Raw genomic sequence first — 16,001 nt, forward strand, 5'->3', positions numbered from 1 at the left:
AAAAACAATATTTGACTTTTTTTTACAAAAATATATTTTTCGTAAACCTCCAAAACTGTTTTCACAATTGTCCTATCCTAGACAAACTGTCTAGAATATTAAGAACAAGTATGTTTAAATTGTGTTAAAAATGGAACTCTATACTTCCCTCTTTATTCCCAATCTCTGTCAATACAAACTGTCCCTACCCTCTTAATTACAAAATGACATTCCCGGGATGGTAATTTCAAGTTCGGCCTGTATCGACCCCGTGACCTAGTTCCTGCATCTGGGATACTTGCGCCGGGCCTATGGCTCCCTGGGGCGTCAGTTGCAAAAGTAAACGTGACTTTTGGGCAGACTTTTACTTAGACAATTTAAACCCCTTTATTCGACTGTTGTATAGCTAAAGTAAAATTTGTTTAGCTTTTGTTTGACATGAAATTTGACTTTGCCAGACACAAAACAACCAACCGTTAGGCTGTAAAGCCTATGTGACAGACGGGCGGACTCCTGAATGACAGCAGGTACTAGGACCTTGTGCAAGGTCCGTCCGGATTGCTACCACCATCTTGCTCGCTAATCCTGCCGTGAAGCAGCAGTGCTTGCACTGTTGTGTTTCGGCGTGGAGAGTAAGACAGCCAGTGAAATCACTGGCACTTGAGGTATCCCATCTTAGGCCTCTAGGTTGACAACGCATCTGCAATACCCCTGGTGTTGCAGATGTTTATGGGCGGTGGTGATCTCTTACCATTAGGAGACCCACTTGCTGGTTTGCCATCCAGTCGAATAAAAAAAAAACAATAAGGTTCCATGTGGACATTTCGGATACGGAACCCTAAAAAAGCAGGCACCTCAATGCAAATCGAATAGAGATAATCGACACGAGTAAGTATGACAGGGCTGAAACTATACAAGCTGTTAATTAAATTAATTGAAACCTATAACAGTGTTTTTTTATTTTATGTTATCGTTATCGTATCATTTAGTAAATCAGTAATTTTTCGTTGATATTTCTGACTCTACACTCGTAATTTGCACTTAATTACAACACACACACAAATAACATTTGGGTAATCGGCGTAAACATTCGTAACTTCTAGACTGGGGGGCTACTACGAAATTCGAAGTTCGTATCTTACCTACCTACCGTCCCTCTCACTTATTTTTTCGTACTCTCACGAATTTCGTAGTAGCTCCTCAGGCCAGGACACGGTAAAAGAGCGAGGACCGAGAATGGCAAGGGGTGGGTTATTTGACTAGGTTAATTTTGTAACAAGTAATTGCTTATTAATAATCCCACTAATACAATAAATGCGAAAGTTTGTGTTTGTTTATTACCTCTGTCTAAACCGCTGAACTGATTTGTGTTAAATTCGGTGTACAGACAGTTTTTGGTCCAAGGGAAAGAAATAGGATAGTTTCTATCCCGGAAAACTAGAAAGCTCCCGCGGGATAGTAATAAACGAATTCTACGCGAACGGAGTCGCGGCCATTTTCCGGCTATTTTCCGGGCTAAAAACTTTCTTCTATCGTTCCCCAGGACTCAAACTCTCTGTATACCGAATTTCATCTACATTGTTATAGCACAGACGTGAAGAGGCAACAAACAAACAGACTTGCAAACTTTCGCATTAATAATATTAGTGCGATACTTTTTGTTATGCAATAATTAAATTAACACCTTGTCTATCGTCTGATGTATAATAGGATGTCTAGCTTAAATAAAAAAGAGTAGCGTCAGCGTGTCTGCGCGCCGGCGCGAGGGGAGCGCGTCCCACGGGAGCGCGCGCGTCCGGCCGGACGCCGGGGAGCGGCGCGCGCGCACGGGATCGCGTCACGGATAGATCTCGAGATAGCGGGACACTAAATATTGTAATACATTGATATGGACCACAAAAACGCCTGAATCCATAAATTAAAGATAAAATATGTATGTATGTATTTGTTTTAAAGTTTTGATTTATAACCTTGTCCTGACAATTAACGAACACACACAAAAAAAATATCCAATTTTGTGTAATCGTTCGGAAGTTATGCGCTTACATTGCATTGCATTACATGCGATTACGCTTTTTTTTGTTGGATAGTGTTACAACATAAAAAAATCCAGGAAAGCCGTTAAATAACACACTTTTAAAGTGTCTTCTTGAGCGCGGCTCCCCTGTCAATTTTTTTTGTTGTGACATGTAAGACTTGTTTTTTTTAACAATCCCAACGCTCATCAAAAGCAGAAAAATCCAACTTATACATTTAAAATCTTAGGATCTATCCGCTGTAGAGCGACCGTGCGATCGTCCGCATAACGCGTTCACTTCGCACCTCGTGGGAAGCGATTACGCGGCGGAAGCAGAGGGTGAACACTTCCTAGCGGGACTTTCGGCAGGTGAGAAAGAGGTTTCGAAGTCGGGAATACTCCCTTGACCTAGTTGTAGTGTTTAATTGACCCGAGTATCTTCCGCAGGTTAACACTGTGGAACGGTACAATCGAAACGTTGCGAAAATTTAATTAAGGGCTATTCCTGTGCCCTATTTCACGAAGCTACAAGTTACAATTTACAAGCGGTAGTCCTTGTTTAACAGTATGCATTGAAAAGAGACTACCGCTTGTAAATTGTAACTTGTAGCTTTGTGAAATGGGCCACTGGGCGGGCAACATAGTAGTGTTTTTAATTGACCCGATTATCATCCGCAGATTAACACTGTGGAACGGTAAAATCGAAGAGTTGCGAAGATTGAACCATGGGCTATTGGGTATAAATACAGACATATTGCATAATGTATTATTATATTGCCATCGGGAAAATCGAATCTCAATCGGAATACGACGGCACTTGAAGTAGCATTCAATTATTGTATTAACCCTTAATAAGGTAGAGCCGATTTAGCGACCACTTGCATTCAGTTGGGAACTGAACCTTATTCATGTCATAATACGTCACAATTTCTATTGTTATTATTGAAAATAAGACTAGCTATGAAAATATTCTTTGTCAGGTATGTATTCGATAGCTGCTTTTGATTCTGTGGTAGTATGCTCCAATAAATGGGGCCTTATTGATGGTTAAATGAGTGACATTGTCAAAAATTATTTCAAGGCCCCCGTACCAAGAGACAGCGACAACACCGCCATGTCCGATACACTGATTTAACAATTAAATTTTGTGGATCAATAATAAATGATCTAAATTCAAGTTTTTTGAAATTGTTACAAAACAAAAGTAGCTTGGTTTCGTGAGTAGAATCGAATCTTGAGTTTAAAGTCCCATGGCCAGAGACACCCTGTATTATCTTATTATTGGACCAAAAATAATAAAACAACATAATAATATAACAATCAATTTATTTGTCGATATCGAATGTAATTTATGGTGTAAATAACATTACAACCAATTTCCCTTCAATTTACTCTTCTAGTGTCCTTTTGCAAACACATATTCAAACTTAGATGATTTACTAAAAATATACAACTATATAAAACAAACAAGTACTTACTAAGTAATCTGACAATCACATAAAATAAAAAAATAGCATTGTTTACCGACTGGCAGACAATGCATAGCCAAAACCACTGAAACCAGACAGGAATTTTGGCAGACAATAAAATCGAAATTTCCAAGGGCGACCTAGCCTATTTTTTCGTAAAACAACATCATTAACACCTATTTATTCATTGTACCGTTCTACTTAACCTAGTCTTAGAATCATAAATGCATGTTTTAATTACATATCTAACCATATTTACACATTTTATCATCATTACATACATACTGATCATCTAACAATCCAAAAGACGCTTTGTGCTCAACACAAAATCGTTCCATTTTTATTTTATGGCAAATGGCAAGGCAATAATTTTTGCTGTAACAGGTTAGGTTTTATACAGTTATATCCAATGCTTTATTTTCATACTAATTATAAACAAAACAAACTAATCTTTGCTGCAAGACGAACTGAGCATCAAAGATGGCCGTAAATTAAAACTTTTCTGACGCATATCAGTCAACTGTAGTGTTTTAAATTCAGAAACAAAATAGACGCGGCCCCAATTCATTGGATCATTTTGATACAAGGCCTATTCTGAGGGCTATTCTGGTTGAATATCGGACACCACTTAGTTGAATATTGGGGATCATTTTGGTTGAATTTTGGAGACCATTTTGGTTGAATGTTGGGATCCATGTTGGGTAAATAATGGGAGCCATTTTGATCGAATGCTGGAAACCATTTCGTTTGAACATTAGAGCCGATTTTTTTGTATTTTTTTATGGTTTATTTATTAGCCTTTGGCTTGAGCCGTTTATCCCGTGTCAGCCGAGCAAGTGGGTCTCCTGATGGTAAGAGATCACCACCGCCCATAAACATTTGCAACACCAAGGGTATTGCAGATGCGTTGCCACCCTCGAGGCCTAAGATAGGATACCTCAAGTGCCAGTAATTTCACCGGCTGTACACTCTCCACGCCGAAACACGACAGTGCGAGCACTGCTGCTTCACGGCAGGATTAGCGAGCAAGATGGTGGTAGCAATCCGGGCGGACCTTGCACAAGTTCCTACCAACTGCAAACGTGCAGCCGTGTGGTGTGAGCCGCACGTGCGTGCCCAGTATGCTGGCCTGGCTGGCCGGTGTGCGTACCGATGTGGCCTTTTGTCGAATAGTGGGATAATTTTGACACTAGACTTGGGATCATTTGGTTGACTATTGGGGGTCTTTATACTTTGAATGATAGTAACCATTTCGGTTGAATGTTGGGAACTATTTTTGTACAATATTGTTGATCATTTTGATACAAGGTCGGGACCATTCTAGTCGAATGTTGGGGACCATTTTGGTTGAATACTGGGGACCATTTTTGTTGAACATTAGAGTCCATTTTATTGGCATTGGCAATCAACTTCCACTGTCGTCTTTGTCACTTTTTTTCTATAGTTTATTTATTAGGTTTAGGTTTGGGACGTCCATCCCGGGTGAGTCGGAGGTGTATGAGTCGCACGTGTGTGCCCAGTATGCTGGCCTGGCTGAACTGCGCGGGGCAGCGGCTGCACTGGTAGGGACGCTCGCCGGTGTGCGTGCGGATGTGGCCTTTCAGCACTTGATTGCGCTGGTGGAGAAAAAAAAAGATATATTTTTTTTTGATGACGATATTTTTGTTGACTATAGTTGAATTGTCCTATATTCGAGGTCAAAGATATCCGTACACATTATTACCTTGTCATAATATGCCTTCTGTCAATTTTATACAAAAGGTCAAACACAAAATGACAACGACAAGGTAATAAAGTGTAAATATATCTTTGACCTCCTCAGCAAAAATCAGTCCAGTAGATTCCGAATAAATTTTCTGTGACAGACAGACCGACACACGAGTGATCCTGCGAGGGTACCGTTTTGTCACGGTTTCTACTGAACCCTAAATATTAGATCAAGGACAACTATAAAAAATTAAAAGTATGACAAATGAAAATTATGCCAAAAATACTTTCATTTTGAACATGAAACTACCGTGAGATTCACTCATATTAAATATAATGACCCGGATAACTCACGTCTTAAATCGAGTTTAGCTCGACATGTTTCGGGCTAATCCGTAGCCCTTCGTCTTCCCGTCTTCGTGTCCGTGCCGTGTTCGTCTTCGTTTTTTGTCTTCGTCTTCGTGTTAGCCCGAAACATGTCGAGCTAAACTCGATTTAAGACGTGAGTTATCCGGATCATTATATTTAATTACTTTCATTGTTTAAAATACGACATTAAGGGGCTGTTTCACCATCCATTGATTAGTGTTAACTGGCGGTTAGGTGTGATGCCGTATCTATTTGTTTTGTTCGAATAGACGGAGACGGCATCACATTTAACCGTCGGTTAACGCTAATCAATGGATGGTGAAACAGACCCTAAGTATAGATCCATTATACTCACATCAAAGACCTTATCGCACATGGGGCACGGGTATTTGAGGGGACGCTTGTACCCTTCGTGCACGAGGCGGCGGTGCTCGTTCAGAGACCACCCATTCACGTACGCCTGCACATACAGACGAACGTACATTATTTATTTGGTCAGAATTTTTCAAAAAAAAAACATCACACATTACCATGTTTGCCTCTGGTTTTTTATGTCTCTGTCTGTCAGTAACCAGTACCATTTCACATAAAACAGTAACATTTCAAAGATCAATATCTCAAAAATGGCTTTACGGATTTTAATCCAACATAGCTAAGAACTACGACAAAGAAACACGCTTTCACGTAAAAAAACGCATCAAAATCGGTCCATCCCTTTGAGAGCTACGATTCCACAGATAAACAGCATTGAAGTCAAACTTATAACGCCCTTCTTTTTGAGTCAGTGATTAAAAATAATCACACACTGCGTCACATTTTTCTCACTTACACTGAATATCCTAAAAATTGATGACCTAAAAATTGTTACGGAACCCTCGACTTGGCCCATTTTTTTACCTTTTCACACTGGTCGCACTGGAACGGCTTAATGTTTAAATGCACTCTGTTAGTGTGTCTGTCTAAGTCGCGACGGATCGCGAAGCGCTTGTCGCAGTGTTCACACTGCAGGCTGAAAAAGACAAACATATGTCGCTGGGAAATGCCCAAAACAAAGACTTGAACAAATCCCTAAGCGATATGACCAAATCACGCGAGATGTTATAATGGCGAATACATTTTATCATTTGCCTAGAAAAAACAGGCATTTGATCAAATCCCTGAATCTGTTTAGTGAAATGTCGAAATCAGCCATAAAACGAACATTTTTAGTGATTTGATAAAATCCCTGAAATATGTCAACGAGTTTTTCAACCGACTAAAAAAAAGGAGGAGGTTTTCAATTCGACTGGTTAGGTTAGGTTAGGTTTTTTTTTTACATGAAACTGACCGTGATTGACTGGCCCTTATCTCATCTGACTAAATTTACTGGCAATTCAGCTCGATGTCTGTATATAAAATCATAAAATGATAAAAGTAGTGTGTATTTATCAGGCAGGAATGATTTTACCATCATTGAAATAAAAATAAAACAAATAGCCTCTTCGGAGCAGAATGCACAAAATGCAAAATGTACTACATGCAAAATTACCAATGACAAGTGAAGGTGCTTATTATGAAACACGCGAAACAAAAAGCAAAAAAGTACATTTGCATAATGTGTGTAGCTGTACATTTTGTGTTTAGTGCATTTTGTTCTGAAGCGCAATAATAACCATCGCTAGAAAACTTGCTTTCAATGAAAAAAACCGCATTCCAATCGGTCCAACCCTCTTTTTGAGTCGGGGGTTAAGAAACGGCATCGCACTACTTACGGTAACTCGACGTAACTGACATGCGTTGATGTAGTTTTCAAATGATGTTTCAGTATAGATGCCGATTTGAAACTCCTGAAAGGAAACAACAATTCTAATATGTTCCGTTTGAATTCGAAATAATAGACGAAAGAACACGAGTAGAGTAGTAGTGTGTAGACACACTACAACTTTCGTCTGCTTTTACTTTACGTTAACTGTCTTGTCGCTGTCACTTCATGTTTGAACTTTTATATAAAATTGTCAGATGGCATACAGTGACAAGGTACTTTAAGTGTAAAGATATCTGCAATATCGCTTCACTGCATTAAAACCAACATTTGTTTACTTTTTTTGTCTTTGTACACAAAATACACACTGTACTTCACATACTTCAAGTCTGTATCCCACGAGTTTAAATATCACCAAGTCGGTTTCTTCTGGTATTTGTTCCGGCAAAGCCGTTAGTGCAACTTATCATTGCACTCAATCAATCAACGTAACTCAATGCTTACTTGTCGCACTCAACGCAGTAATAATCCTTGCTGAGTGAATGCTTGATGCTGTGTATCCTGAGCTGTGATGGTGCTTTGAATGCCATTCCGCAGTCTTGGCAAACGTGCGATTTAGTTATCTCGCCCGCTGACACTTCTTTCGGATGCTGACTGGAATACAAACTTTAATTTATACAGGTGTCTCTGATCATGGGGCTTTAAATTCAAGGTTCGATTCTACAACTAAGCTACTTTTGATTTGTAACATTTTTCAAATAACTTGAATTCGGATAATTTATTGATCCTCGTTAAATCGGTGTATGGGTTTTTTTTATTCAACTGGATGGCAAACGAGCAAGTGGGTCACCTGATGGTGAGAGATCACCACCGCCCATAAACATCTGCAACAACAGGGATATGGCGGATGCGTTGCCAACCTAGAGGCCTAAGATGGGATACCTCAAGTGCCAGTAATTTCACCGGCTGTCTTACTCTCCACGCCGAAACTCTACAGTGCAAGCACTGCTGCTTCACGGCAGGATTAACGAGCAAGACGGTGGTAGCAATCCGGGCGACTTTGCACAAGGTCCTACCACCTGCAAACCTCTTGGTACGGTGGCCTTCAAATAATTTTTGACATTAATTTGACATCTTCTTAGATAAACATATAACAATGTGCTGTCAATTTTGTATTGCATCGCATACCTACGTTAAAAATTACAATTCTGTATGCCGTGGTGGCCTAGTGGTTTGACCTATCGCCTCTCAAGCAGAGGGTCGTGGGTTCAAACCCCGGCTCGCACCTCTGAGTTTTTCGAAATTCATGTGCGGAATTACATTTGAAATTTACCACGAGCTATGCGGTGAAGCAATGGTGCGTGTGAAGTTCCCAATCCGCACTGGGCCCGCGTGGTAACTATGGCCCAAGCCCTCTTGTTCTGAGAGGAGGCCTGTGCCCAGCAGTGGGACGTATATAGGCTGGGATGATGATGATGATGATGATGATGATGATGAAAAAGTGATCGCATAGTAACAGTGATCACATTTTTAACAGGTTGCAGAACAACAGTAGCTCAGTTATCCGAGTAGGATCGAACCGTGGATGTAAGGACCCATTGTCAGACAGAGACTCCCTCTAGAATCAGGCGTTACTTTGCGGAGGTCCTCAATGCACTATTAACAATTTACTTTGCTCACCCGCGTCCTTTCACGCTACCAGATGTTGGCAAATGTTTGTGTTGCTCTGATGATCTCTGGAGTTCGAAACGTGTCAGCGTAGTATGGTGAGTCGTGGTAGTACTCAGCCCAACTGGGTTAGTGTGATGTGATGTGTTTGTGTGTACTTAGGCTCCGTTTCTACCAGGGATGTGCGATGAAGTGTTGAGATTAATTTGTTTTGATGAACTAATAGAAAAGCTTCATTTACCTCGCCTCGCGCCGCTCTACTGTTTCCACCAGAGCTGTGCTGTGCGAGGACAGGTAAATGAAGCGTTTCTATTGGTTCATGAAAAAACACATTCCTCGCCACACATCCTAACCCATCTTCCGTGGTAACGCAGCCATACAGTGTGGAGGAGTTGCACAGTTGGAGACATTTGTTGCATAAACATAGCTATCGTAAGGTTGCGGGTGTGCAACGTAACTGTTTACAGGTCGGAGTAAAGCTTAGTTCAAAAATGTGATACTAAGGGGCTGTTTCACCATCCATTGATTAGCGTTAACCGACGGTTAAATGTGCTGCCGTCTCCGTCTATTCGAACAAAACAAATAGAGACAGCATCACACCTAACCGCCAGTTAACACTAATCAATGGATGGTGAAACAGCCCCTAATAATAATTTTTAATGTTTATTGTACTCAAAAAGAAGTGTTACAAGTAACATAAACTTAAGTTAGTACAAAAGGGTCTTAAGTAAGTGGTCGAGCTTTCGACCCCTAAACTAGGTTTAAACCTGTGCCTTAGGGGCTTGAGTTCGTCCGAAATTAATGTCTTAAACAAACATGTTCTTGGACAATGTAACAGCACATTAAGCAGTAGTAAAAATGAAATATATGACAAAAATAATGATAGGACGTCATCCCTCGGTGATACTCACACTATTAAATGTGCTTTGAGCACGTCTTTGTTGGCGTACGACTTCTTGCAATATCCACACGTCACCCGTTTGTGTGAGTGCACGTTCGATATGTGCTTTCGCCATGACACTTGCCGCCTGAAATAAAGTAGGAATTGTTCACGGAATGGATAAAACAAGTGGAAATTTTAGATTCATAGGTTAATAGTTAGTGGCAACACTGGCGCTGCCTACCCTCACGGCGACACTAGCGCTGCCTACCCTCATGGCGACACTAGCGCTGCCTACCCTCATGGCGACACTAGCGCTGCCTACCCTCATGGCGACACTAGCGCTGCCTACCCTCATGGCGACACTAGCGCTGCCTACCCTCATGGCGACACTAGCGCTGCCTACCCTCATGGCAACACTAGCGCTGCCTACTCTCATGGCAACACTAGCGCTGCCTACCGTCATGGCAACACTAGCGCTGCCTACCCTCATGGCGACACTAGCGCTGCCTACCCTCATGGCGACACTAGCGCTGCCTACCCTCATGGCGACACTAGCGCTGCCTACCCTCATGGCGACACTAGCGCGCCTACCCACATGGCAACAGTAGCGCTGCCTACCCTCATGGCGACACTAGCGCTGCCTACCCTCATGGCGACACTAGCGCTGCCTACTCTCATAGCGACACTAGCGCTGCCTACCCTTATGGTGACACTAGCGCTTTCTACCCTCATGGCGACACTAGCGCTGCCTACCCTCATGGCGACACTAGCGCTGCCTACCCTCATGGCGACACTAGCGCTGCCTACACTCATGGCGACACTAGCGCTGCCTACCCTCATGGCAACACTAGCGCTGCCTACCCTCATGGCGACACTAGCGCTGCCTACCCTCATGGCGACACTAGCGCTGCCTACCCTCATGGCGACACTAGCGCTGCCTACTCTCATGGCAACACTAGCGCTGCCTACCCTCATGGCGAAACTAGCGCTGCCTACCCTCATGGCGACATTAGCGCTGCCTACCTTCATGGCGACACTAGCGCTGCCTACCCTCATGGCAACACTAGCGCTGCCTACCCTCATGGCGACACTAGCACTGCCTACCCTCATGGCGACACTAGCGCTGCCTACCCTCATGGCGACACTAGCGCTGCCTACCCTCATAGCAACACTAGCGCTGCCTACCCTCATGGCAACACTAGCGCTGCCTACCCTCATGGCAACACTAGCGCTGCCTACCTTCATGGCGACACTAGCGCTGCCTACACTCATGGCGACACTAGCGCTGCCTACCTTCATGGCGACACTAGCGCTGCCTACACTCATGGCGACACTAGCGCTGCCTACCTTCATGGCGACACTAGCGCTGCCTACACTCATGGCGACACTAGCGCTGCCTACCCTCATGGCGACACTAGCGCTGCCTACCCTCATGGCGACACTAGCGCTGCCTACTCTCATGGCGACACTAGCGCTGCCTACCCTCATGGCGACACTAGCGCTGCCTACCCTCATGGCGACACTAGCGCTGCCTACCCTCATGGCGACACTAGCGCTGCCTACCCTCATGGCGACACTAGCGCTGCCTACCTTCATGGCGACACTAGCGCTGCCTACACTCATGGCGACACTAGCGCTGCCTACCTTCATGGCGACACTAGCGCTGCCTACCTTCATGGCGACACTAGCGCTGCCTACACTCATGGCGACACTAGCGCTGCCTACCCTCATGGCGACACTAGCGCTGCCTACCCTCATGGCGACACTAGCGCTGCCTACCCTCATGGCGACACTAGCGCTGCCTACCCTCACGGCAACACTAGCATTGTCTAGCCTCGTGGCAACATTAGCGCTGTCTATCCTCACGGCAACACTAACACTAGCGCTGCCTACCCTCATCAGCCCTCATGGCAACACCAGCGTTACCTACCTAGTGTTACCTATGTATGTACCCCCATGGCGACAGTGTTACATAATCATAATATCCGTTCTTACTTGAAGCATTTAGAGCAGTGCGGGCAGCTATGCTTGTGTTGGTTGGTGGTATGGAACGCCGAGTAATGGTCTTTGACGGTCAGCCGACTTATGCGCGTCAGCCCACACACGGGACAGCGGTAACGGCTGAGGGAAGAAACATGCTGCCATTAATGATGTCAGATGTGAGGCCATCGCTAAGCAAAAAAGACGACACGATAATTAGACTGGTGCACCGAAAAATGAGAATGTCTGAGTTAGGTTACGATGAGAAGTTCATTAGATACTCACACTTCATGGTATCTCTTATGGCTGATCAATTTTTCTTCAGTACTCATCCTTAATTTGCAGATTTCACATTGGTATTCACCATTTCTCTGGAATAAATATACGAGTAAACTTGATAAAAAAATATGCATTAAAACACAATTTTAAAAACAAGTACAAAATTTTTAAAATTTATTTGCGCACTGCATTTTGCTGACTGGATTATTCGAACGTTACAATCGTTGCAGTCACTTTTTTTATGAATGGACTGTAGAATTTGATAACATTTACAATTATTTTTTAGACTTCCTGTACTTCATTAGATCTATTAAGATAACCTGGAAACTGTAACAGAATCTTCTACCATGCCAACTTAAATGTTCCCACGAAAATCATACGGAATAATGAATAAACCCGACTAAATTATCGTTGTATTAATTCAAGGAAACTGAGCAATGGAATTGTAGAAATGGAAAATCGCTCTTCAATTCTAAATAATTTGCTATCGCGGGTTACCAGTTTGTTTTTAGTTCGTTGATATTTTTTTGTAATATTATAAAAAAAATAGTAAAATTCCAACCTCACTATGTTTTTCTAAATGTTTATCATAACTTTCTTTAAAATTAAATCCTTTGACACAATCTTCGCATTTGTAAGTCGAAACGACGTATCGCCGCTCCAGCTTCTGTCTCTCTCGCTCCTCCAAGCACTGTTCACGCGTTATGTAAATGGTCTCGATGATATGAGCTTCTGAAATAAGCGACACTTGTCCTTACTAACTTGACAGACGCGAAAATATGGCTGTCTGTTACCTATTCACACACTGCCACGATTTAAGCGAAATTTGGTATTAAGATAGTATGTATGTGACAGTGAGAAGCTATTCAACAAGTAAACGCTTTTAAAACGCTTAAGTTTTAATTAGTTTTGAGGAACCAGTCTTTACCTTAGTTTTAAATTAGTTACCTAGTTCATTTCTTCTATGTTTTTTAATGTAATATTTCGGTGCTTAAAATAAATACATCATGTTAAAATTTCAGTAAATGCTTAACCATATTTGTCTATTGAATCATATTTTGTACCCATTATCACAATAAACATAATTACGATTATGTTTAAAATACCTTGCGTTTGCTTTTTGTGCTTTTTATATTTCCTTTTCTTCAGGCTTCGTTTCAAAGTTTTCGGATCTATCTCTTCTACAACCATTTCTTTTTTCAGTAGATCTTTCAAAGGAAAATCTTCATCTTTCACATAGTTGTCTTGATAATCTAGAAAAAATATGGTAAACATTTTAATTACCATAAATACCACAAGTAACTATTTAGGTACACTATATTCGTAAATAATTTAAAAAAATAGGTTAGTCTTGACCAGTGAATCATGGCAGTAAAGAATATCAGCCAATTAAATAAAATCAGCCAACTTTGGCTGAGTAATACAGATGTACGTCAGCGTAATAGTTAGATATTGCGTCTAGTATGAGGAACTCTGGTTGAGTTGAAAACGCGTTGGCGTAATGTGGTGGTGATGATAATTGGGTTTGTGTGATGTATGTGTGTTCTTACAGTATGGAGGCCGAGGAATTGCATGAACACACATTTGTTGCATAAACGTAGCTAGCTATCGTAAGGTTGCAGGTGAGCAAAATAATTATTTGTAGTTCATTGATATGGACCACAGGCTAACTCCTGATTGAATAAATTATTCAAAGTAATTATTTACCACGGATCGGCAAGCGCAACATAGGATATGGTGGACAGATGACCTGGTTAAAGTCCTAAGTTCATGGTGGATGCAAGCCATTTGCAATCGAGGCAACTGGATGTCTATTGGGAAGGCCTATGTCCAACAATCAACGTCCTACAGCTGATATGATGATGATGATGGTGAATTGTTTATAGTTCACAATGAGAGACCAAGAATTGCCACTCACCATTGTCATCATCTGCTTCTCCCTCAGAGCCTTCGCTTTCTTCCTTCATCTCCTGCTTAACCTTAACATCTTTATTACTATTTAGAACGATGGACACTTCATCAACAAGGGACTCATCAGCTTTGTAATCCGTGCTGTCAAGAATCATTCTGATGAGCCGATATGGGGATCGAATTTGTGTTCGGGCTAAGTTCATATCAGATTCCGTTAACTGTGGAATTTGTTTGTTAATTAAATAATTGACAGCATAAATATATCAAATCAAATTAGCCCAAATCCAAAAATAAATACATTATTCAAGACACATAAATATAAGTTACAGAAATATATCACTCAAAAAAATAGGGGCCACAGATTTCCAGTAAAACAAAAATACTAATAAATACAATTCTTTATAACATCCCTTGTCTATAATAAAGTTTTATTAACCCGTCACATATCCCAGAGACTACATTAGTCCCTAACTTTTTTTGTGCGGGAAATGTCCTAGAGACTACAGTACTATAAAAAAGTTAGGGACTAATGTAGTCTCTAGGACGCGTGACGGATTAACACAACATAACACACACTTTTCATTCAATAACACATATTTTTTAATTCATTTTACTAATGAAATTCAAGCGGGCCTTATTTTTTATCGATTTGTTAAATATACATAGGGCTAAGTTTACATACACTGATTTGGTTTTCCAAAAGAATTTGGTTGTTCTGAACATTTTGTATAAACATTTCTGCTTGTTGCAAGGCTCTCTTGCAAAGGTAGCATAAAAGTAACTTGTCAGTCTGAAATATAAAGTATGATTATTTTTAGACTTTGTAGGTTAATTATGCAAGAAAATAACCATTAAATTACCATACCTAGTTCTAGAGACCGAGCTGAGAACTAGGTGTTGTGATTTTGAAAATGTTTTAAATAAATTTAAAGTATTTATTTTATTGAAAAATTTGTACTAGTACATTCGGCAGTTATTCTTGCAATTGATTTTTACTTAATACAGCATTCGAGGACTTACGATGACATGGGCAAAATAATTGTTTGTTTTTATTCAGGCATAGGTATGTATAAATTAACGCATTCACTGACACCTGCTGGGCTACTCCGAAACTCGAAACTCGAAGCTCGTGTCATGCGGTCCCTCTGACACTTACACTGTTTGATACGAGAGTGAGAGGGACCGCACGACACGAACTTCGAGTTACGAGTTTCGTAGTAGCCTTGCTGACTTCCACAGGTGCCACCGATGCACATGTGCGTTCAAAATGTATTAACATTTTATTATGACAGCGGCACTGGGCGAAGTTCCGAAAACGCATATGTGCGTCAGTGGCAGTGAATGTGTTAAGTGATGATGTTGTTTTAAATGTACGTAGGAATAAACAGGTAGTATCATAGATATTAGACACTTAGGATATCGAGAATGCATCGGAGCAGTGATACATGCTCCAAACAAAATAATGTATCTAGCAACTATTCTATAAACTGATTCAGAGTTCCGAACTTGTTTCTTTTCTAATAATATTACTACTAAACCATAAGAATAAATAAGAACATAGTTATTATATTTGTTCTCTGTTCTCTGCTCTGTTATTATTTATTCTTATGACTAAGCTCAATTTGTACTGGCCTTATACACTTTTTTACTTTATTAGTGAACTTAGTAAAAATTTCAAAATACCTGGAAAATTGTTTTCAAAGCAGAATTTCCCAAAATAATACGATTAACCGAATTTTCCTCCCTGCCAGATAAACACCCGAAACAATACTGATTTGGCCCCATTTCTACTGAATCCTCCATCGCGCGAGTTTTTAGAGAACAATAGCTGAAATTAAATCAAGATTTTACGCAATTTAACAAAACGTATTGTTATTAATTCGTAAAACATCGACAAAACATTGACGTTTCCAAAAGCTGGAAAAAATATAGCGCAGGGGGGGGACAGTCGCCTATACCGTACTAATTCATGTCGATAGCGCCGCCATCTCCTTTATC

At 41.1% G+C, this 16,001-nt stretch overlaps 1 protein-coding gene across 2 annotated transcripts; it reads right to left on the minus strand.

Annotated features, from left to right (window-relative positions):
* Positions 1–3,305: 3,305 nt before the first annotated feature.
* Positions 3,306–15,937, minus strand: LOC141438715 (zinc finger Y-chromosomal protein-like). 2 transcript variants are annotated; one of them, XM_074102636.1, is made up of 14 exons: positions 15,687–15,937; positions 14,686–14,793; positions 14,011–14,221; positions 13,199–13,345; positions 12,655–12,824; positions 12,099–12,184; positions 11,829–11,954; positions 9,862–9,978; positions 7,787–7,936; positions 7,293–7,367; positions 6,439–6,550; positions 5,897–6,001; positions 4,995–5,081; positions 3,306–4,594 (listed from the first exon to the last, which is right to left on the minus strand). In XM_074102636.1, exons 1-14 carry the CDS (start codon positions 15,804–15,806, stop codon positions 4,484–4,486), a joined length of 1,725 nt encoding a protein of 574 aa, XP_073958737.1. In that variant the 5' UTR covers positions 15,807–15,937; the 3' UTR covers positions 3,306–4,483. The 2 variants fall into 2 exon arrangements, with proteins under 2 accessions (XP_073958737.1, XP_073958738.1); XM_074102637.1 differs by having other exon boundaries at positions 4,505–5,081; positions 15,687–15,936.
* Positions 15,938–16,001: the final 64 nt, after the last annotated feature.

This window comes from Choristoneura fumiferana, chromosome 19, assembly GCF_025370935.1.
Source record: "Choristoneura fumiferana chromosome 19, NRCan_CFum_1, whole genome shotgun sequence".
Lineage (NCBI taxonomy): Eukaryota > Metazoa > Arthropoda > Insecta > Lepidoptera > Tortricidae > Choristoneura > Choristoneura fumiferana.

Excerpts from the sequence above, each read along its gene's own strand:
- LOC141438715 (XM_074102636.1), bottom strand. The coding sequence starts at position 15,806 with ATGGAGGATTCAGTAGAAATGGGGCCAAATCAGTATTGTTTCGGGTGT. Across the intron at positions 7,368-7,786 it reads TACTGCGTTGAGTGCGACAA|GAGTTTCAAATCGGCATCTA; the intron begins GTAAGCATTGAG and ends GTTTCCTTTCAG. Across the intron at positions 6,551-7,292 it reads GTCAGTTACGTCGAGTTACC|CCTGCAGTGTGAACACTGCG; the intron begins GTAAGTAGTGCG and ends TGTCTTTTTCAG.